Source organism: Myxine glutinosa, chromosome 6, assembly GCF_964187855.1.
Source record: "Myxine glutinosa chromosome 6, kmMyxGlut1.1, whole genome shotgun sequence".
NCBI classification, from domain to species: Eukaryota; Metazoa; Chordata; class Myxini; order Myxiniformes; family Myxinidae; genus Myxine; species Myxine glutinosa.
This window is the reverse complement of record NC_136266.1, coordinates 92,499,229-92,522,438: the sequence shown is the minus strand read 5'-3', so window position 1 is coordinate 92,522,438 and position 23,210 is coordinate 92,499,229. Positions and strand designations below refer to the sequence as shown.

Below are 23,210 nucleotides of genomic sequence, written 5' to 3'. Positions count from 1 at the left end.
TGTCTCATAATCAAGTTGCCTCAAGAATCGTGGAACTAGCCAACCGAAAGCCTCGTTTGCCTGAATATCGCTCTGCAATCAGCACTCAGTAGCTCACATTACATTAACGGAGTGAATTGAGACAATTTCTCAAAAGCTCTCAATGACACATCTGTGTTTCTCACAATATGCACATTCAATTTCGGTACCATGAATGCTCCCCTTGGGTCATGGTGAGTTACATGTTTTTCATGGTGAAATGCAATTAATTATTTTTCCATATCGATAATAAAACCACCACTAATGGCACATATGGCAATTCATGAATAGTGTGAAAATAGGTGTTCTGACTCGCCTCAGCCTTACGTGGGGAGCATTCTAGGACACTTCCAGCCCACCCTCTACCATGAGCATCCATTCTCACTCCAAGGAGTACACAGAATTATTGGTTCATAAAGGAGGTAAATAACAGTGGACAACAGGTTTACAGCCTGACAGAGGGTAAATGGGGAACACGCAGAAAGATCACAGACCAGTAGGTGAGTTATCAAAAACATCCACCAAACCAATATAATGAGATGACACATCAATCTAATGAAGATACAATTTTGGGCTGGTTGGATGGCCTATAGCTGTCGAGCCTGGGTTGCGCCGTCCCTCAGATGGACATTAAACTGGACGCCGCATCTGCCGGCATTAGTTGGTAAACATTAGTTGATCCCACAGTCGGGCAACTATCACCGGCACCATGGCCAAATTCCAAGTTCCTGTCCTAACTAACTACCGGGAAGGCAATGGGAAACCACCCAGTATCAACCTTGCCCAGCAGCCAAGGACCTGCCCTCACCTAAGGCAAAGCACGCAATCAATCTTCTGAAGCTTCTTCTCTTTTTTCCCTTAACAATTGTTGTCTTTTATAATTCTATACTCTCCCTCCAGTTCTGCCTTTCACCTTCCTTCTTCCACTTCTTTCAAATTTCTGTATTTTGTCACAACCTGTGCATATCTTATACCCTCATGCTCTGTACACCTCAAATTAGGAAATCAGTGCCTACACACCTTTATTCACACATTACATTTGATTTTGTCACAGTTTCTGATATACTGTATATTTTAAGGTTGAATCAATCCTATCTAATTGTATGCTTTATTCTGAAGTGTTGGAAGAATGAAAAAAGCATTAAGCCAAATAATCTTCCTTTTGGGTACAGAGAAAGACAGCTCGATTAGAAAACGGACACATTATGCTTCACGCCCAATGGGCACAGGTTTGGTGCACTGCACTCAATGGAAACAAAATGGCGCCAAATTGCAAATTGTCGCTACTCCTAGTATAGAGGTGTATGATGGCAGGGCATGAAGGAGATCATGTGGGGAACTGGGGGAATGAGGGAATGAGGGAATGAGGGTTCTGGCCTGAAAAAGTTCAAATTCCCAAACCAAATTTGTTTTATAACGAGTGTGAGATTACGGTTTTAAAACGTAGAAAGACGAATACAAACTTCATGATTGGGGCGGTGTGAAGGAAGATTTAGAGCACAAAGAAAGACAACGCTGTATAAACGTGATGGGAGATGGGGCACGGACTTGCTAGCTCTCCTGTAAGGAAACATAAAAGAAAGCAGAAGTACTATGGGAGAAGGGCATTTGGAAATGAGAGCATGGGAAGATTAAACATGTGGAATTTGTCATTTTTAAGGGATTTGTCTTGATGAAGAGAAAGAGGATGAGGAAGAAAAGGTAAGAAGAGGAAATAAATAATTTAGGAATGAATGATTTGAGGAATGAGATCAGAATGAGTAACTTAGGAATGACTTTTTGTTATTATTTGTGGTTGTTTAGAAGAGTAATAAAGCATGAGGGTAAGGTTTTGAGGCTGGCTGAGGAAAAAATTCGAGTCAAATGAAAGGTGAATGAGGTAAGCATAAAGTTTAGCAAGGAGTGAATGATCAAGCAAAGCTGTTGAACAATTAAAAGGCCTAACAAACCGAGGCATATGCAAAAAATCAAATAACCAAACAGGTATACAAAGACAAAGCGATGAGCACACAATGTGAATAAGAAATGAAACAAATAGAGTGAACAACAATCAATGGCGACAAAGACAAATTAGGAATGGTTTCCTTCATTTTGGAAGCAGGTCACTCAGACGAGAAAAAAAACTGCTAAAACAGGAAACCGGTGCTTCGGCCTCAACACGGGAGATTTCAATAATGTTCATAACTTTCGATTTGCAGAATCCCAAAGAGACATGTGATGCTGGGGTGAGGCCCACATAGAGTATTGCTCTAATGATGTATGGCTGATTGTAAGGCCTAAAACTTCAAGGAACTGAACCACTTTTTATGACCGATGATGGAAATAGATAGGTGGGTTCATTTGACGATTTTTCTGGCGTGATAGTGTGAGACTGTCGCTTCGGAAGGAGATGTTCCAATTATTCGACCAATATCTAATCATCTTCAAATCAGCAGAGAGAGAGACGGAGTTGCTGACTGCGAATCAGTGAGATGGGGGTACTGTACGACAGTATGGAATCGTCTGCAAAAATGAGGAGAGGGTTTCCGTGAGCAGGGAGATGTATTTTATGTAAATGAGAAAATGGACTGGGCCAAACAAACTATCTAGGAGCACCGCATGCTCTACTAGAAGAGGAGAAAAGAAGAGAGTTCCATTCATAATATCTAATTGACTGGATGAGTGGAGGAAGTCAGAAATCCAAGAATAAAGGTGGCCTTGCATGCTATGCAATCAGTGTGACACCTAAGTTGGCAAGCTGATCATCTCTACTTATTTGTCCCTCTTTTTCCACACCTGTGGAACCAACTTCCACATCCTATTCACAATCCCATTCGTCCCTTCAAGTCTTCAGGACAGCTGTCCACCACCATCTCAGATCGTCCCCAATCCCTCTTCCTTCCATATTTCCAGTTTTCCCTCCTGAGACTTCCCTTCTGTATCCAACTTGTCTACGACATGCATCCTCTCCTGTCCCATTCCATTGATTGTCTACCACCTCCACTCCCCCCCCCCCCCCCCCCCCCGCAACCCCTGCCCCAATCTTTACCTTTGGCTCTGCCGTTGGTGCTCCCTCCCACCCCCCACCACCCCCTCCCTCTCTCTCTCTCTGCTGTTCCTTTTGTCCTCGTAGTTCATGATCCATTCATTGTACCAGTACGAGCTCTGCCACGAGCCTCGACTATGTATACAAAAATAAAATACCAAAGTAGGATGCCAAACTGTATGGAATGCCTGTGATATGCTCAAGAAAATGGATCTGACATCTAGGGCCTCCAATCATTACTGAGATGGGATCAGCAGCATGTCCAGTGTTGGGCGTGAGCAGGACGTTGTGGCGGGCACAAGGGACAATAATTCCGCGCACCAGTGGGTGGCGCGAGCGTCCAGGCGGGGAACTGAAATGCATGCCCCGCCTTTCGGCCGATCGGCCAAGCCCGGGGGCAAGGCGTGGCCTCGGGAGATATATGCGGGCTCTAAGCTCGAGCCCGCCCAGTGCTGAAGTGCGAGCTCTGAATAAAGACTCTTGTTGTATCAACGCGTTGTGGCCTACCTCTCTGGCAATCGAGTCGTGTGTGCACAGCACCACAACGTAATACAAACTGATGGTCATAGTTCAGATTATTTGCCAACAGGAAAGACCTGTTTTCAGTAGTAATCATAGATTTCTTTACCTTGCTTATAATTGGAAGCAAGCTTACTGGTTTGTAGTTGAGAGGATTCGTTTTTACACCCTTCTTGTAGATGGGACTGGCTTTGCTAACTTCCAGGCAGACAGAAGGCGAGAAAGACAGGCTGAATAGAGCCGACGGAGGAGAAGCAAGAGCAGCAGAGCAGGATGTGAAAACACCATGTAAAAGGTCATAACAGAACATAGACGAGCAAGTTATTTAAAATTATTGATATCTTCTACACTGTAACCTGAACTTTAGATTACATAAATGGAATCTGGAGATTTTAGGTTCATTTCATGAACAGCAGCAACAGAATTTGTTGAATCTCTCCATTCTGATTTGTTGTATTTTTCCCAGGAATCGATTAATTGTTTTTGTTTTATGAAAGACGAGCTGGGGTTCTAATCGTGTTGGCATGTTGAAGAAATCAAATTTTGTTTTTGTTCCTGTTTTATGTGGGGGCCTAAAACGCTTCCCTACGCACACTAAGAAGTGAGGTTGGGGATAATTTATTATTACCTTTCACATAGCTACAAAGGCTTGGGCACGACAGCGATTTCCAAAAACAAAACCTTTTCTTTTCGAAAATTTCAAATTTATTTTGTCCGAAAGACTCCCCGGCAACCTCTGAGCTGATGATTGATAAACCGCTGAAACCTCTGAAAGTTTGACGAAGATCCTTTTGGTCATTTCTGGGAAAAATGGTGTGAGACACACACATACACACACGCACGCAGCTCTCATAATATAGATGCTCTCACTTCTTGGGAATCGACTCATAGCTACATTGATGAAGACTAGAATATACAAATGGTCATATTACTAAAGTGTGGTGAATATTTGGGATAAAACTTGGAGTGAGCCGGAAGGCTCCTGGGAGGGTGTCTGCTGTGTCCAAGAAAGCTCCCCTAGTAGGGATAAGAGCATGGTGAGCCAGAACATCCATTTTCACACTACTTGTTCTGCATTGTTACTTGCCGGAAGTGATTCCGGCAAGAATGTTGATCGGTTGGTTTGTTACTTGCCGGAAAAAATTTTCCGGCAAGTATGTTGATCTGTTCGTTTGTCTGTCTGTTTGTCTGTCTGTCTGTCTGTCTGTCTGTCTGTCTGTTTGCAGCACTGCGTCTACACCGTTGCACGGCGAATCGCCAAACTTTGCACACATATTGGTCTTGCCCTGGAATAGACTGTGCCCAATTGATGACGTCATCGGTGACGTGGTTCGGCCGCCATCTTGGAAAAACTGAAAAACCTTGCACCTCTATATCTCCGAAAGTACTGAACAGAAAAAATTGAGACATGGCTCATTGTAAAGAACTCTCCATGGGGAAAAAAATATGTTAATGATGACGTCATATGTCACGTGGTCGGCCGCCATCTTGGAAAAACGGCAAAAACGTTGCGCCACTATATCTCCAAAAGTGCTGAACAGAAAAAATTGAGACATGGCTCATTGTAAAGAACTCTCCATGGGGAATAAAATATGTTAATGATGACGTCATATGTCACGTGGTCGGCCGCCATCTTGGAAAAACGGCAAAACTTTGCACCACTATATCTCCAAAAGTGCTGAACAGAAAAAATTGAGACATGGCTCATTGTAAAGAACTCTCCATGGGGAATAAAATATGTTAATGATGACGTCATCAGTCGCGTGGTCGGCCGCCATCTTGGAAAAACCGAAAAACCTAGCACCTCCATAACTCCGAAAGTGCTGAATAGAAAAAATTGAGACATGGCTCATTGTCAAGAACTCTCCATGTGGAATAAAATATGTTAATGATGACGTCATCGGTCACGTGGTGCGGCCGCCATCTTGGAAAAACGGGAAAAAAATACACCTCCATATCTCCGAAAGTGCTGAATAGAAAAAATTGAGACATGGCTCATTGGAAAGAACTCTCCAGGGGGAATAAAATAAGTTAATGATGACGTCATCGGTCACGTGGTTCGGCCGCCATCTTGGAAAATCCGAAAAACGTTGCACCTCTATCTCCAAAAGTGCTGAACAGAAAAAATTGAGACATGGCTCATTGGAAAGAACTCTCCAGGGGGAATAAAATATGTTAATGATGTCGTCATCGGTCACGTGGTTCGGCCGCCATCTTGGAAAATCCGAAAAACGTTGCACCTCTATCTCCAAAAGTGCTGAACAGAAAAAATTGAGACATGGCTCATTGTAAAGAACTCTCCGTGGGGAATAAAATATGTTAATGATGATGTCATCGGTCAGGTGGTTCAGCCGCCATATTTGTCCTAAATGGCCGATAAAAAAGTAAATTCCGGCAAGTCCTCGGTCTCTGACCGATTTTTCATCTGTCTGTTTGTCTGTCTGTTTGCAGCACTACGTCTACACCGTTGCACTAGAATCGCCAAACTTTGCACACATATTTGTCTTTCCCTGGAATAGACTGTGCCCAATTTTTAACTCTCTCGGCCCAAGGCCTCCATTATGACGTCATAATTCGATAATTCGACAAGTACAAAACTTCACCCGATCAAGATGAAATTTCTTGAGCGACATGACGGCATAATCTGGTGGAGGAAAAAAATAATGTTGACGTCATCGGTCACATGGTTCGGTCGCCATCTTGGAAAAACCGAAAAACTTTGCATCTCTACATCTCCGAAAGTGCTGAATAGAAAAAATTGAGACATGGCTCATTGTAAAGAACTCTCCAACAACAACACAACAACATGCATTTTAAGGCCATTTTCCCTGCTAGAGCGGGGGTTAGCCTTGCGGTCCCCATGACAATCTTCTCCATTTTGCCCTATTTTCTGCATCTCTCCTTGTTAACCCCCTTGCCCGCATTTCTTCTTCCACCATCTTTAGCCAAGTCTTTCTCGGTCTTCCCCGTCCTCTACTTCCTTCTACATTCATTTCCATCACTTCTCAACCAGTCACTTTCATCCTTCCTCAACACATGACCAAACCATCTCAACCTGTTCCTCTTCACAGCATCAATCACAGGCTCTATTCCCATCATCTTTCGCAATTCATCATTTGTCTTCCTCTCTCTCAACGATACTCCGCACATCCACCGAACCATTCGCATTTCCACCCTTTCCAGCCTTCGTTGCTGCTCTACATTCATGACCCATGTCTCGCTCCCATAAATCATAACACTTCTCACACATGCAGCATACACCTTTCCCTTCAGCTTCAACGACACTCCCCTCCTCATCAGCACGCCATTCAGTTCCCGAAACTTCTTCCATGCACATCTCACTCTAGCAACCGTTTCCGAGTCTGATCCACCTTCTCCATTCAGCATGTCTCCGAGGTAGCAAAATGTTTTCACACCTTCCAGCTTCACGCCGTCTCCAAGATCCACCTCAACATTTCCTCCATCTGCAGCTCCCTCTGTGCACACCTTACATTTGAATGTAGCTGCCACACTGGTTAATGACCCTCTCAGACCACTACATTTTTGATGAACCCACTCAGCACACATTGTACATTGAATGGAGTTCACTCCAACACCCTTCCTGCACACAGCACATGGCCACTTCCCAGTTCTTTCCACCTCACCACATGCTTTACCACTTGCCATCACCTTCGTCTTTCCTATATTCACCTTCAGACCTTTTGTCTCCATACATTCCTTCCACTTGTTCATCTTTTCCTTCAGTCCATCCATACTTTCCGCAATCAACACCAGATCATCTGCATACAACAACTCCCACGGTAAACCCTCCTTTACGTTCTCCATGGGGATCTCCATGGGACTCTCCATGAACTCTCCATGGGGAATAACACTTCTCCATTTTGGAGAAGGCCCCCAGTTCTCTACATTGGAAAAACCGTTGATTGGTTGGTCAATTTTTTTTTTTGGGAGTTGTTGGATCGGTTGGGGCGCGTGCGGGTACCGGGATGTCATAGGTACGGTAATCAGTGGGAGTTGGTAGATCTTTATTCTCACATGTATTACATACGCACAGTTTTGTGCCAGGAATTCCTGAAGACACGCAGCATTTGTCATCTGCCTCCCATAACCTAGACTTCTTGCATGCATAGGATGAATGTTCATGGATGATTTTTTGAGCTCATTGCATCTGAATCCAGTCAATTCCCAGTGCATCAACTGCATCATTTATCAGCTTCTATCCCTGTCTAACAGGAGGTGGAATATCTGGGTGATGTTCTAAGCTACGCTTGTAATCTCCTATGCCCAAAATCTCCTATGCCCAAAAGGCAAAGTACGGTATGTTAATGATGATGTCATTGGTGCCTCCATTATGACGTCATAAAAAAGTACATTCCGGCAAGTCCTCGGTCTCTGACCGATTTTTCATCTGTTTGTCTGTCTGTTTGTCTGTTTGTGCACAGTACTACGTCTACACCGTTGCATATAGAATCGCCAAACTTTACAAACATATTTGGCTTGCCCTGGAATAGACTGTGCCCACTTTTTAACTCTCTCGGCCCAAGGCCTCCATTATGACGTCATAATTCAATAATTCGACAAGTACAAAATTTCATCCAATCAAGATGCCATTTCTTGAGCGCCATGTCGGCATAAACTGGTGGAGAAAAAAAAATAATGATGATGTCATCGATCACGTGGTTCGGCCGCCATCTTCGAAAAACTGAAAAACGTTTCACCTCTATATCTCCAAAAGTGCTGAATATAAAAAAATTGAGACATGGCTCATTGTAAAGAACTCTCCATGGGGAATAAAATATGTTCATAATGATGTCATAGGTACCTCCATTATGACATCATAATTAGACAAGTACAAAACTTCATCTGATCAAGATGAAATTTCTTGAGCATAATCTAGGAATAAATTAGTTTAGAAAACAAATAATGATTACGTCATCAGTCACGTGGTTCGGCCGCCATACTTGTCCAAAATGGCCGATAAAAAAGTACATTCCAGCAAGTCCTCGGTCTCTGACCGATTTTTCATGTTTGTCTGTCTGTCTGTTTGTTCGCAGTACTAGGTGTACACCGTTGCACGTAGAATCGCCAAACTTTACACACATATTTGTCTTGCCCTGGAATAGACCATGCCCAATTTTTAACTCTCTCAGCTCAAGGCCTCCATTATGACGTCATAATTTGATAATTCGACAAGTACAAAACTTCATCCAATCAAGATGCAATTTATTGAGCGCCACGTCGGCATCAACTGGTGGAGAAAAAAATTTAATGATGACGTCATCGGTCACGTGGTTCGGCCGCCATCTTGGAAAAACCGAAAAACCTTGCACCTCTATATCTCCGAAAGTGCTGAATAGAAAAAAATTGAGACATGGCTCATTGTAAAGAACTCTCCATGGGGAATAAAATATGTTAATGATGATGTCATAGGTGCCTCCATTATGACATCATAATTCGACAAGTACAAAACTTCATCCGATCAAGATGAAATTTTTTGAGCATCATCAAGGAATAAATTAGTTTAGAAAACAAATAATGACATCATCGATCGCCTGGGTCGACCGCCATAGTTGTCCAAAATGGCCGATAAAAAAGTACATTCCGGCAAGTCCTCGGTCTCTGAACGATTTTTCATTTATTGGTGTTTATTGGATGGATGCAAATATTGTTTGATTAAGAAATGCCAAATATTTTGGTACATAATATACATACAATAATTTTCACTGAAAAAGTTAACTCCAACATTAAACCACGGCGTCAAAGTACGGTATGTTAACGGTATGTTAACGGTATGTTAACGGTATGTAAAAAGGCAAAGTACGGTATGCTAACATGCATTTTAATTTTTTTGGGGAAATTTGTGCATATTCATGTCAAATGTCATACCTCTGCTGCACTCATGTGATCTGTCAAATCATAATCATCCTGCAAAATAAACATCATCTGAATTACAAAATGATCACATGGGAGATCTTTCAACAATACATTTTTAGGTAGTGTGTTGTAGACAGCAACTGCTCAAGGTAGTACTACCGTTCTGACTTAGGAGCGTTAAAGCTTTAGCCCGGAACCATCTTACACTCTCCGTGTTAGGATTGCTGGTCTTACTTTCTGTCTCATTCAAACTATATCTACCGGGCTAGCTTTATTCTCTCTTTTTTGCAAACAAACATCATACATCTTTTGGTTGAGAAGACAAACATAAACTTTTCATCATACACTTTTCATCACACACTTTTCTTCTTCATTTTCACTCCTCACCTTTACATTATCTCTCTTTTATTTCTCTTTCCTCACATTTATCAATGCAGTTATTTTATTTAAGGCCTGGCCTCGATGAGGCCTATATTGTCCGTGACTGGAGCCTTCAACGTAAAAAAAAAAGAAAAAAAAAGAAGAAAAAAAAGAAGAAGAAAAAAAGATGTGAAAATTTAAGTTACAGAGATGCTAATTGGAAACGAAAATGTAGTCATATCTTGGTTATACATATAATTATATGTAACTTTCTTATAAGAAACAAAAGATTTATCCAAGTGAAGGGGATTTTCCCCCTGCTTGCAGGCTTTGTGTAATGCAAACAGAAAATCTCCTGAGTTGGGAAAAGGACTCATGCAAACAAATGATATTTTGATGGCCATTCTTACAGGTGATGGTCATAATTAATTGAAATCTATGAGTAGTGGGCTTGAATCGCATTCTGTTGCTGTTGAACTGGTGCTGCGTAGGCAAGATGTGGAATCAAAAGGGTTGTGCTACTTACTATCCACACTACGTGAAAGATGACTTTTCTTGAAAGTCATTTTCTTCAACTAATCTAGCCCATCATTTCCTCCACTCATGTCTTCAGGCTCACTGTCTACATCATCGTAATCAGTGGGAGTTGGTAGATCTTTATTCTCACATGTATTACATACGCACAGTTTTGTGCCAGGAATTCCTGAAGACACCAGCATTTGTCATCTGCCTCCCATAACCTAGACTTCTTGCATGCATAGGATGAATGTTCATGGATGATTTTTTGAGCTCATTGAATCTGAATCCAGTCAATTCCCAGTGCATCAACTGCATCATTTATCAGCTTCCATCCCTGTCTAACAGGAGGTGGAATATCTGGCTGATGTTCTAAGCTACGCTTGTAAATGGCGGCTTGGAAGTTGGCTCGCTGAATATACTTATGCAAGGCGTCTCGATTTGGTGACAAAGCATTTTCTGTCATGGTCGCCAACCAAGTATAACATTGCATATCTGGCATCATTCACATTTGATTATTCCTGTAGACCGTAAGTCTCCGTCTATTCTGTCCCTCAGCCGTGCTGTTGGCATTTCCCCCTTCCCGTTCTGCTATCCCTCTTGTTCTGTTGAGTCCTGATCCGTTTTGTGTTCTAGCTCTTCCACGAGCCTCGACTTTGTATACAAAAAATTTTCGGTCCAATATAAAAAAACTCCAATCCCTTCATCCCGACAATATCTTAACCTCTTATTATTTACAATCTCAAATTGTTGAATATTCGTAGAACAACAAAAAAAAAACATAAAAAATTATCCATATTTCAATATTATTTTGTGCAACACCTTTCATCAATCAGCTCAAATATTATCTCAACTATGTAAGACATTTTGTAATATGATTGCTGTCGAGTTCAAATGCACACCTTAATATATAACTAGTACAAGATGTTGATCTGTGCCAATTGTGCAGAAATGCAGCTGGTTTGTAGTAAAATTATCCACATCTTTGTGAATCAATTGATTTATTTGATGATAATAAAAGAATACTGAAGTCATACTCCTCAACCATTATGTATGACATCCATTTCGGATGAACAGAAAGAAATACAGTAGCAAGGGCAGAGGGTATTTACAGATACAGGAAATACAGAGTGAAAGGACAAAAATAAATGACAATACACTAATACCTCGCTATATGCTCGGGATGCGTTCCAAGTAATGCTCTAGAAAAGTTCATATAAAAGGGCGCAAATTTGATTCATACAGCTGCATGAAGAAGTAAATATATTTTATTTGTCAGATGTAGGGCACCCCCTTATATGAACTTTTCGAGCATTACTTGGTTCCTCCTCAGAACACAAGGGTAGTCCAGCATGCACACGATATTTTTTCAATGCCCCTTATTTTGTATTGTTTGCCATTTTCGATAAGCTATGGAATATCCCTTCTTTTCTATACTTTGCCACATGGTACAATCCCTTATATAAAGGGGCCTTTTCTATGCCCCTGGCATTTTACCCAAGAATGTCCCTTCTTTTTCCATAATTTGCCACATGGCACATACCATATAAAGGGGCCTTTTCTATGCCCCTGGCATTTTTCACAAGATACATTTTAATTACGAACAAAATGTATTTGTTCATCGTACAAGACTTTATTCAAGACGATATAAAAGACTTGAAAAAGTAAGGGGAAAAATATTCCCAGATGGGATTTGAACCCACAATCCCCCGTTTGGGAGTCCGATGCCTTATCTATCTGTTAGGCCATTGGGCCAGCACATAGATTTGTGCAATAATATTTTGAAGTTATAAAGTGTGTATATATTTATATATATATATTTATGTATAAATAGGGCCTCCAGTGTTGTTTTCCCAATTTTAAAGCAAAAACTATAGCACTTAGGTAGAATTTGTTTCAAAAGCCATTAACTTGACCTATTGGCCGATGTATCTTCCAAGTTTCAGCTAGTGTATAGTCCTTGAGATATGAGCGCCAACACATTTTGGGCGGACAGACAGACGGACGGACAGACACCAACGTGATTTTGAGGGTTTTCCAAATATAAATCAAGAATGCATAAACGTACGTTGCTGAAATTTGGAACATATTACCTCAATGTACAAAGCATTTACTTCTAGTAGAAGCCGAGAAACGCATTTTCAGTCCCCATGTAAAAGCTGCATACAGAGAAACGATCCCTTATATAAAGGGAGGGGTGCTTTGCGCCTTCCTTTGATAACGTATAACGAGCATAAAACCAAAACAACTGTGTTGAGAAATGAAACAGCGGGTGACGAGGTATTACTGTATGAGGTAAAGTACAACAGCAAGAGATGTACAATGTGCGAATTATTGAAAATGCGTGTCTGCCACCAGGAAGCCAAATAGTACAGAAGCAAAACACCAGCGAATCACAAAGTTTAGTACATGTGTGTTCTGCTGTTAAAAGCGAGATTGGCAAAATCAGGTTCAACCCAGATCAGTAGAAAATATTGGTAGTGTGTTAGATTGGTTTAATATAAAATCACATTATCATTAGTAACCATTAGAGCTGAGAACAAAATGTCAAATCCAACTTGCTTGCCAGACTTACCAAGACACAAATTTTGACCTTTTTTGCCCTTCGGTTGCCTGAGCGTTCTGAATTTGCTGCATTCTTGGGAAGGAAACACAAGTACTGTATATGTGGTGTACCAAAAAAAGGTAACTGTTTGTGATAGCCATTTGAGCAGCAAAAAGAGTGCACAACAGCATAGTTGCAGCATTATTTAGTCCAATGGTTAATACAGCTATTATAAAATTTGCAGCTTTGCCTCTATAGATCGACAAGCAACATGCAAACTTGTGGGAGGAGATATGCCAGTATTGACGACATGGAAAGAATGTTTCCACATAAAACATGTCCGAAACTCAGCTTTATCTACAGTGACCTGCAAAGGTATTCACCACATGGCTACCAATAATGCCACATTTAGATAAATTACGACTTATGTAGAAACAATCTTTCCAAATGATCTTTTAAAATTCATAACTGAAGAGATCAAACTAAACACTGTTGTAGTTGAGGTTACATGTCAGGAATAATGCAACAAACATGTATACATCAAAAGTTACTGGTTGCAAAAGTATTCAGCCCATTAGGTCAGTACTTGTGTTACGTGCTCCTCCCCAAACCCCGGTTATGGTGTACCTCCGAGCCCCGAAAGGAGTCACGGCAGAAAGATGTGTTACTCTGTGTGTCAATGACCAATGGTGAAACCACACCAATTGTTATCAAAAAACAAGTATTGTATTAAGGTCACACAAGAATAACAGCACAAGAACAATATTAATCAATTGTACAACAAATAGTATATCATTCCTATGATGGTACCATCAGTTTCTTACAATATAACTCACTGTGCTCCAAGTGAGCGAAAAGAACATTCCCAAAGTCTCTGTTCCGGCAATAAAGCCAAAGTCGATCCACGCTCTGGTGATCGCAAGAAAAATGTCGTATCGAGACCAGAATCCAGTTCGGCTGACAGTCAACGCTGCCAAAGAGGCGCAAAGGTGCCCTCAAAAGGCGATTGGGAAATCACACCTTCGGGTATGAACGTTCAACGGCTCCCAAACGGAGAACCACAAATTCCCAATCGAAATCCACATTACCCACGCAAACCAGGCTAACGGCTGGGTGCGGTGAAATGGCTGGAGCGCGGTGAAAAGGCTGGAGCGATGCGAAATGGCGGGAGCGAGGCAAAATGGCAGACGGGCCCGTACTGGAGGCGTACCTGCACTCCAACAACGATTCTCTTCGGAATCAACCGCAAAACCTGTCACGCAGGTTTATCTGTCACAGCGATAACCACTCTTTCACAGGAATCCCTTTCCCAGGAAACCCAAAAGTTCGCTCGTGACCCCTGTTCGCCAGCGTCTCCTCGAGACCTCAAAGCAGCTCGGCTTTTCTTCCCGACCTCACTTCCTCCGCTTTTTTTTTTGCTCTTCTTCTTCTTCTTACAGTGTCCTCCTGATCCGGTTTCCGGTTTCTTTTAGAACACTAATTTTTTACCTTTTGAAAACAGTTATCTTCATTTCACTTAAACGATAACAATAATAGTACATGGAACCAAAAATGCTTACAGTGGATGAAAACCACAACGGCGGAAGTGACAAATCCGTAAGACTTGGTGGAAGCACCTTTTGCAGCAATGAATATTTTTGGGTACTGTAGGTCTCTATCAGCTTTGCACAGTGAGATGGTGAAATCTTTGCCCATTTTTCACATGAAAATTGCTCTATTTCTGCCAAGTTTGATGGGGATTGTCGATGGACTGCAATCTTCACATCTCGCCATAAATGTTCAATTGGATTAACGTCAGGGCTTTGACTAGGCCACTCAAGAACATTTATTTTCTTATCCAGTGTGGCTTTATCCAGTTTATCATTCCAGTGTGGCTTTAGCTTTGTGCTTTGGATGAATGTCCTGCCGAAATGTGAATCTCATACCTAGTTTCAGATTCATGGCTGATTCAAGCAGGTTTTCATCAAGGATTCTCCGATACTTTGCACCATCCATTGTCCCTTATATCATGACAAGCTTGCCAGTCCCCGCTGATGAAAAGCAGCCACATAACATGATGCTGCCACCACCATGCTTGACAGTAGGGATGGTGTTGACTGGGTGATGTGCAGTGTTAGGCTTGAGCTAGATGTAACACTTTGAATTTAGACCAAAAAGTTCAATTCTTGTCTCGTCCGACAGCAAAACTTTTCTTCAAATGCCTGCAGTATCATCAAGATGCTTTTTCACAAATTCCATATGAACTTTTAGATGCATATTTTTCAGTAATGGCTTCTTTCTTGCCACCTGTGCATCGAGGCCAGCTTTGTGAAGGGAATGGGATATTGATTGATAAACACTGACCCCAATTTCAGACATAGAGCCTTGCAGATCTTTCAGTCATTGTTGGATTTACAGTGACATCCCAAACCAGTTTCCTGCTTGCCCAGTTGCTGAATTTGAATGAGCGACCTGATCTGAGTAGAGTCTGGGTGGTATGTTACATCTTCCACTTCTTAATGATAGATTTCACCGTACTCAGACGGATGAGTGACTATGAAATCTTCTGATAACCCTCTCTTGAACAGTGCTTCTCCACCACTTTATGTCTGACTTCTCTGGAAAGCTCCTTGGTCTTCACATTTGCCTTATTGGTTTACTGAGTTGAACTTTAAAACTCCTTTGACAAATGGGGGGGGGGGGGGGGGTTGATTTTTAAGTTAAACCACTGATTACATACAGGTGAAACCTATTACACTTATTTTGTAACCTTTCAAACAAATAATTTGCTCCTGAAGTTCTTTAGGGTTCATTAGGCAAAAGGTTTGAATACTCATGCAACTGAAAATCATCCAATTTTCTCCGTTAATTGAACTTATTCATATTTTATCTGAATTTATAGCTGTATCACTTTTGAGTAGTTTGTGAAGACTTTATATATTAAGTTTCATTTGAAAGCATCATGAAATAAGCTCAGGTGGCAACTAAATGTGAAAACTTTGGAAACGTGTGAATACCTTTGCAGGCCACTGTATATTGCTGGGGATTCCTATAAAATCCTTTGATGAGTTTAATAATATGCATCTGAGAGCATCTGAGACTTGCATTTTGGAGGTAAGACTAGGGGGAGCTAGCAAGGCAGAGAAGGGTTGCACTGACAAGAAGGGGCCAGAAACCATCTTGGATATGCAAAGGCAAAGGATAGTACGTTGCTGTTTTATGTAAAGAACAGTACAGTACAGAACATGGCTGTTTTATGGAAAGGACAGTACAGTACATGGCTGTCTTATGTAAAGGACAGTACAGTACATGGCTGTTTTATGTAATGGACAGTACAGTACATGGCTGTTTTATGTAAAGGACAGTACATGGCTTGATCAAGTGTTTCTCACCTCAGACTCTTGCTCTATTGGACTTGAGCAAATCAAGGATCTCAGACCTCCTGCACCATCAGAATCTGAAATAAGTGATTTATGAAGATGGATTAATAAGCTAGTCAACATTTAAATCAAATAATGAAGGCACAAAACTAATTATAAAATGCAATAAAGGTTTAATTATTATCCACTGACTTTCATAAGGATATAAGTGCATTATCATTTACGATTTTCTAAAAACCTATTTTAAAGACAACGATGACAACAACCGTTTTACGACCATTTTCCTTTTCATTTTCATTTCATTTTTTTTTACGACCATGCGGATGTATCCATTGCATTCGTTTAGTTTCATGTAAGCCGAAACATTCCAAATCTTTCTTGACATTTTCAATCCATGACTTTTGAAGATGTCCTCTCAGCTTTCTTCCTTCTACCACGAGCTTTATTGTTTTCTTTCTTTACAGCTTGATCTTTTGACTTTGTTGCACATGACCAAAATTCTTCTTTTTTTCTATTGATTTCTCACCTTTTCCTGTTTCTGAGCTTGAAATTATTTCTTTCAGAGGAAATCCACTCATCCATCGCATCTCTCTTCTTTTCCCATTATTTTTACATCTTTGTAAAAATTGCCCACGCATTGCCCTAGTTTCACTTCCACACATCAATGCCAGTCTGATACAGGGTTTATAAAGAAGTAATAAAATGTCATTTCTACAGAAAAGGCAATGCTACCCATCCCCATTTTCATTAACACTCATTTAAACAAGTAAATTTTATTGCCCCATATATAAACTTTTTTTTTTTCTTTTTTTTTTTTTTGCCTTTTTTTGCCTTTTTTTCATCAATTCTGAGAGGAAAATATTGCAATGTTATTCAGTTTGACCAGGCAATTAGAGATCAGCCTGGAAGAGTGCAGATATTATTCACCTCCATCTCTTTGATGCGGTAAGCTACTTGGCTGCTTCAACGCAGACTTCAGTTTCCGTTTGCTTTCAACAGGCACCTTATATAGCAGATGGGAAAGCATAGGGTTAAATTCAGTGAAAACACCCACCACCCCCTCCTCCCAAGCATGATTAATATTAAATATTAAATACGTTTCATTATTTTAAACTTAACCTGTGCATTCACAAGCCCCAGCAACCCCCAAGATATGACCTTCCCATCAGTGTTAAGAAGCAACCAAACCAGATATGGTTTCTCCCTCTGTGAGGTATACCTAAATGTTAGTAATGACTGCATTGTCTTTCCAAAAACGACGTCCATTAAATAAATCAACAAGTCTGCCATATTCACACGAGGTAATCTCGCAAGGTTAAATTTCCGCTCACTGACAAGGATGATCAGCAAAGACTGATAGAACGCTGGCCTTGCATGGGCCCGCATAGTTGTTTGTTTGTTTTGCAGTACTGGCTGAAACATATCAACTTTTTGGGTGAGTTGATCAGAAGGTTCTCCAAATATTTTGTTGTGCAGAGGCACAACCCTTTCTCTCAGGTACTTTCCAAGTATTTTCGGCTTCTTTTTGAGGCTTTGGGAGCCATTTTAGGTAACATTCCTTATCTGGCACACACAAAATACGACCCTGCCCCCAATGACAATTGTAGCTATAGGAGTTTCTGCACATGCACACTGAGCATTCTGTGGTGGATCACGTCATTTTGAAAGTCTCGTATTGGCAGATTCCAATTTTCTTCATGCTATACTATGTAACTATGCAAAATGTATGTTGTTTACACAAGATGTATTCTGTGTAAAAAAAAAATCTAAAACCCAAATGTGCTACCCAAGCGGAAATCAGAAGCATTTGTTGTTCTGGTGAATTTTTTTTTTTTTTTTTTTTTTTTTTGTATACTGAATCGAGGCTCGTGAAAGAGCTAACATTTACTTCACAAACAAATCAACCAGACAAACAAAATACACAAAAAGAGGGAGCGGAAGACAAGATGGGGAGAAAAGGGGAAGCACACAAACACAACATCCGAGAGCAGGGAGATGTGTGGAAGGGAGAGGGCCCGGGGGGAGGAGGCATAGGAAGGGGGGGGGGGGGGAGGGAGAAGTATAAAGCACAAGGACACCAAGGACTTCCAGGACAGAAGTTGGTATTTCAAAAAGGGGAATTGGGGTGAAATTAGTGGGGGTAGAAAAGATCAAGGTTTTGGATGGGGGAAGATAAGAGATGGTGGTGAACAGCTGTTTTAAAGACTTGGAGGGTGGAGTGGGATTGAAGAGAGTGAGGGAGTTTGTTCCAGAGGCGGGAGAAAAGAGGAATGAAGGAGTGAAGGTGAGCAGAGAGTCTTGATTTTGGCATTTTAACCAAAAGAGGGTTGCAGGCAGATCTTGTGTGACCTGTAGGAATATTTGCGGGACAGAGCCCAGAGAGAGCTGGGGGGGCAAGGCCAGAGAGGAGTCGGTAGAAGACGGAAAGACCACCAACCTGCCTGCGGTGAGTGAGTGAGAGGCCCTTGGAGTTAGCTTCATCGCGGGAGATTCCAATGATTCTGAATGCTTTGGTTTCAACAGCGCGAAGGCGAGCTAGGTGTGAGGCAGGAGCACCAGCCCAGAGGGGAGAGCAGTATTCCATTGAGCTGCGGATGAAAGCCTTGTATGTGGCGAGGAGCTCAGGTGTGCCAAGGAAGGACTTCGCACGACGGAGGATGCCCAGTCGGCGACTGGCTTTGGAGGCCAGATTTGAAATGTGGTTTTTCCAGGAAAGATCATGGCAGATAGTGAGACCCAAAAGCTTGAGTGACAGAACTTCTTGGAGAGGATTATTCAGAAAGTGGATGGGAGGGTTGTCCAGTCGGTCTTTTTGGAGAGACATCGTAAGAGTGTGAGATTTGTCAGGATTGAAAGACATGTTCCACTTGTTTGCCCAGTCTGTGATTTTGTCAAGGTCTGCAGAGAGTGAGGAGGCTGCAGACTGCCGATCTGACGGATGAAGAATGGAGCGACAGAGAGTAGAGTCGTCAGCAAAGAGATAGAGAGGATTTTCAAGAGAGTCAGAGAGATCATTGATGAAGACCAGAAAAAGCACAGGGCCCAGAACACTGCCTTGGGGAACTCCAGCCTGAACAGGAAGAGGAGATGAGAGAAACCCATTCAGGGCCACACGTTGACTACGACTAGAGAGGAAGTCCGCCAGCCATGCGTGGAGATTTCCATGGATACCAAAAGAGGAGAGTTTGGTGAGCAGAGCGGGGTGCCAGACTGTATCGAAGGCACGTGATATGTCAAGGGAGACTGCTCTAATTTCCTGTTTGGCATTGAGGACCTCCATCCATTGTTGAGAAAGCAGAAGCAGCATGTCCAGAGTGGAGTGTCCAGGTCTGAAACCAAATTGATGATCAGAGATCAAGCCATTGGAGAAGAGGAAAGATTTCATATCTGAAGCAATGATGGATTCCATGACCTTGCTGATAATTGGGAGAAGGCTGATTGGTCTGTAGTTGCTGGGATCTGTTTTTGCACCTTTTTTGTGCAAAGCGGTGATGTTGGCAGATTTCCAAGCAGATGGAAGATGACCTTGAGCAAAAGAGAGGGTGAAGAGAACAGAGAGAGGGAGTGAAAGAGTGGAAGAACATGATTTTAGGACCCGTGGGCTGATGCCGTCAGGTCCAGTTGCAGAATCAGAGTCGAGGGTTGACAGACACTTTTCCACCTTGTCAGGAGGAAAGGACACAGAGTCCAGGAGCAGCTGGGTACGACTGGGTACGGTGGGTACAGAGAGGGATGGGTTTGGGACACAAGATTTAGAGGCAAACACAGAGTTGAGGCATTCGGCTTTTTCACGTGCGGAGTCAGCCGTGTGGCCATTTAAGGTGAGGGAGGGGATGGAGGGGGAACAAACACCAGAAACAGATTTTACCAGACGCCACCAGGATTTGGAAGAGGGAGACAGATAAGAGAGTTCGGTCCTGAGGACGGAGAGATATTGTTTCCTGGCTCTCCTGAGGGTGGACACACACTTGTTTCGGGCTTTGTGAAAGGAAATGAGATTTCCTTCCGTTGGATTTGCTTTCCAGGAGACGAAAGCAAGTTGTTTCTGGGCAATAGCCTCACCACAAGATTCCGTGTACCATGGACGGGAGGAAGGGTATGACAACTGAAGACGAGAAGGGATAAAACTGAGCATGAGAGAGAGCAATTTACTTTGGAAGAATTCCCAGGATGAGTTGATTTCAGAGGCAGTAGAGATGGGAGACCAGTCCAGATGATTGATGGCTGCTTGAAGACCGTGCCAGTTGGCCTGAGTGAAATGCCAGACTCGTCGACGCTGAGGAGGCTCTCTGAAAATGGTAACATGGACCGTTCATTCTGCTGTGGGTGTTGAAACAATTGAATGCAGAAAAAATTATCAGTGCAATCATCAAACATCAAAAATTATGATGAATGATTATGATGAAGAATAACTCGTCTTGCTGGTGAAAGCCAGTGTCAATCTGCATCAGCGGTGAGAGGCAAGGATAAGCTCATGTTTTGAGCGTTAACCCTCCGTCAGAGCAATAGAGGGGAAGGGTTAATGCCAGAAATGTCAGCTTGTGCTTCTCACAGCACATCAGCACGGTAGTATTGTGTAATATTTGTTTTCAAACTTTTTGGGAAGGTAAAAGATTAATTACTGGCAGCATGAATCAAAATGCATTTACAAAAATACTTTTCTGAATAGGACATCGAAAAGTGCAAGGATAACTATAAAGCATCTCAAATTGCAAATCCCGCACACGTCCGTTTCGTACTCGAACTAAACTTGATGAAAACAACAGTCAAAAAAAACAAACATTAAATGTAAAATGTATGAATCATTCTTCTCCATATTCTCATAATAAAGGTTCGTTGTTGATAACAAAAGTTAAAATGGTAAATAAAGAAACACAGAAGCAATTACAAAACCCAGCCATCTCGCGCTGCATGATAGATAGGCCGATAAGGCCTTTTTGTTTTGAACTTTGTTCTTTGAAAGTTTTGAACCTTGTTCTTTGACATATTGACCCAATTATGAATTTGATCTCCACATTATCATAAGGGTTTGATGAAAAATTGATGACAAAAACTCAAATGGTGAAAAGGTTATTGCTTGGACAGACACAATGACACATGTGCGTACACACACACACACACACACACACACACACACACACACACACACACACACACACACACACACACACACACACACACACACACACTTGAGTATGTACACAGAAGACAAAGCATTGCGACCGGATATATTACTGTACTTCAATACAAAAAAAAAAAAATTAGAGTGAATTTGATGGTGTGCCATCGCCAGTCTCCATGCTTTGCACTGAGAGTAAAGTTGAAAGATGGCACAACGTTCCAACAGGAATGACCCAATATCAAAATTTGAGTTAAAAAATAAATCTGTTTTGACCCCTGTCATCCTAAGTCACCACCCCCTGGGGCATAAAGCGGGGGTGAAATCCAAAAAATTGTTACATGTTTCATGTGTCCTCCAATGTTGACAGCATATACAAAATTTCATTTAAAATGTTTCAAAATGTACCCATAATTGCATTTTTTGGAATTGGACCTTTTGACCCCGCCGAGGGCTCCAGTGGGCAGTGCCAAAAATGATACTGCTCTCGCATCTTCCTGTCATGTGGTGATTATAAACTACCAGGTTTGGTGAATTTCTGCCCAACTGTTTAGGTCCTTTAGGAGATAGCATGACAGACAGACACAGTTACAATAAACCCACCTGTTTTTTGTTTTTTTTCAAAAAGCATGGGGATAACAAGACTTGGGTAGTGAGGACAGACATCTTCTATGTTGTGGATTCATTGCAGCTGAGAGCAGCAGAATAAAGTTTTTTTTTTTTTTTTTTTCAAAGGTTCTGGAAACCAATGTCCCTGGAGAATTACAATGTCTGTCAGATTATCAATTCAAAACCGAGTTGGCTCACTAATGGACCTTACAGAAGTAAGCTCATTACCCCAACTGATCTGGTCTACAATTAGCGCCGATTTACATTTTGTGGTTGTCACTCTTATTCACAAAAGGAAACTTGGGATGCCCAACTAACATTCTGCATTTTGGGGAAGCACTATCCAAAGTAAACGTAATCATTTTTTTCAATCAACAGTAAAGGTCACTTGAAATAACGAGTATATCCTGGTTGAATTTTTGAGGCTGATGTAACTATTTGAATGAATTGTACCAGGTAATTTATCTCGTTTTGTGGTGAATATCTAAGACTCTTAAGTGATGTCTACACCATGTTTTGCCATGGGAATCCTTAAGGAAGAAAAAGGAAACCAGAATATCATTGTTATTTTTACTTACTAACCATTCGTTCCTCCGCACAGTGAGGAATGGCTCCATTTAGTGGTTTTTCCTGCGGCAGCAACTCCGTATCTGGCTCACACTGCCCCTTTTGATTCAGCTCATTAAGCAACCGTTGCTTGTCCAGCTGTCGATGCAACATTGCCTGGAGCTCCGTGCGCTCTACAGAGCCCAGCAATATCATCGACTCTGTACAATTATCACACATTATCATGTGAGCACACTGCACATAATGAAAACGACTATTCAATAAACTATCGTACATCAACTAATTCGGTTTTTTGGACCTCATGATATGCCTTAGGTAGTCAAGTTCCTGATATATCTATACTATAAGAAAGATGTTTGTCTGTCTGTGTGTGTGTCGCCATTTATCTCAGAGATCAAACAGATCTTCATAAAACTTTCAGAGGTTCATCACTGATGATCACAGAGCGATTTAGACCAAAAATGGTTTGAATTAAATATATATATAAAGTTGGATTATTTTAATGGCTCTATGGTGCCTCAGCCTTTAAAGCTACATGAAAGGTAATATTAAATGGTCCCCGACCACATTCCTTAGTGGGTGTAGGAAAGTGTATGTGAGTGGGTGTAGGGAATGATCCTCACAAAAAAAAAATGAAAAGAAAAAATTGATTTGTTCAAAATGCCAACAGGATTATAACAGCACCGGGTAACACTGAGT

General features: G+C 41.6%; 1 protein-coding gene across 7 annotated transcripts in view; it reads right to left on the bottom strand.

The window, feature by feature from the left end:
- LOC137430078 (chloride channel protein 2) overlaps positions 1-23,210 on the bottom strand; it is a 183,094-nt gene that overhangs the window by 5,787 nt on the left and 154,097 nt on the right. For 4 of the 7 annotated variants that reach the window (XM_068120607.2, XM_068120606.2, XM_068120604.2 and 1 more), the window contains 5 exons: positions 22,527-22,711; positions 17,144-17,219; positions 16,229-16,293; positions 12,888-12,950; positions 9,449-9,487 (listed from right to left, as the gene is read on the bottom strand). In XM_068120607.2, coding sequence (XP_067976708.1) covers positions 9,449-9,487; positions 12,888-12,950; positions 16,229-16,293; positions 17,144-17,219; positions 22,527-22,711 — 428 coding nt within the window. Of the gene's footprint in view, positions 1-9,448; positions 9,488-12,887; positions 12,951-16,228; positions 16,294-17,143; positions 17,220-22,526; positions 22,712-23,210 lie in introns of those variants that run through there. The other 3 variants (XM_078780147.1, XR_013623827.1, XR_013623828.1) reach the window with 3 other exon arrangements.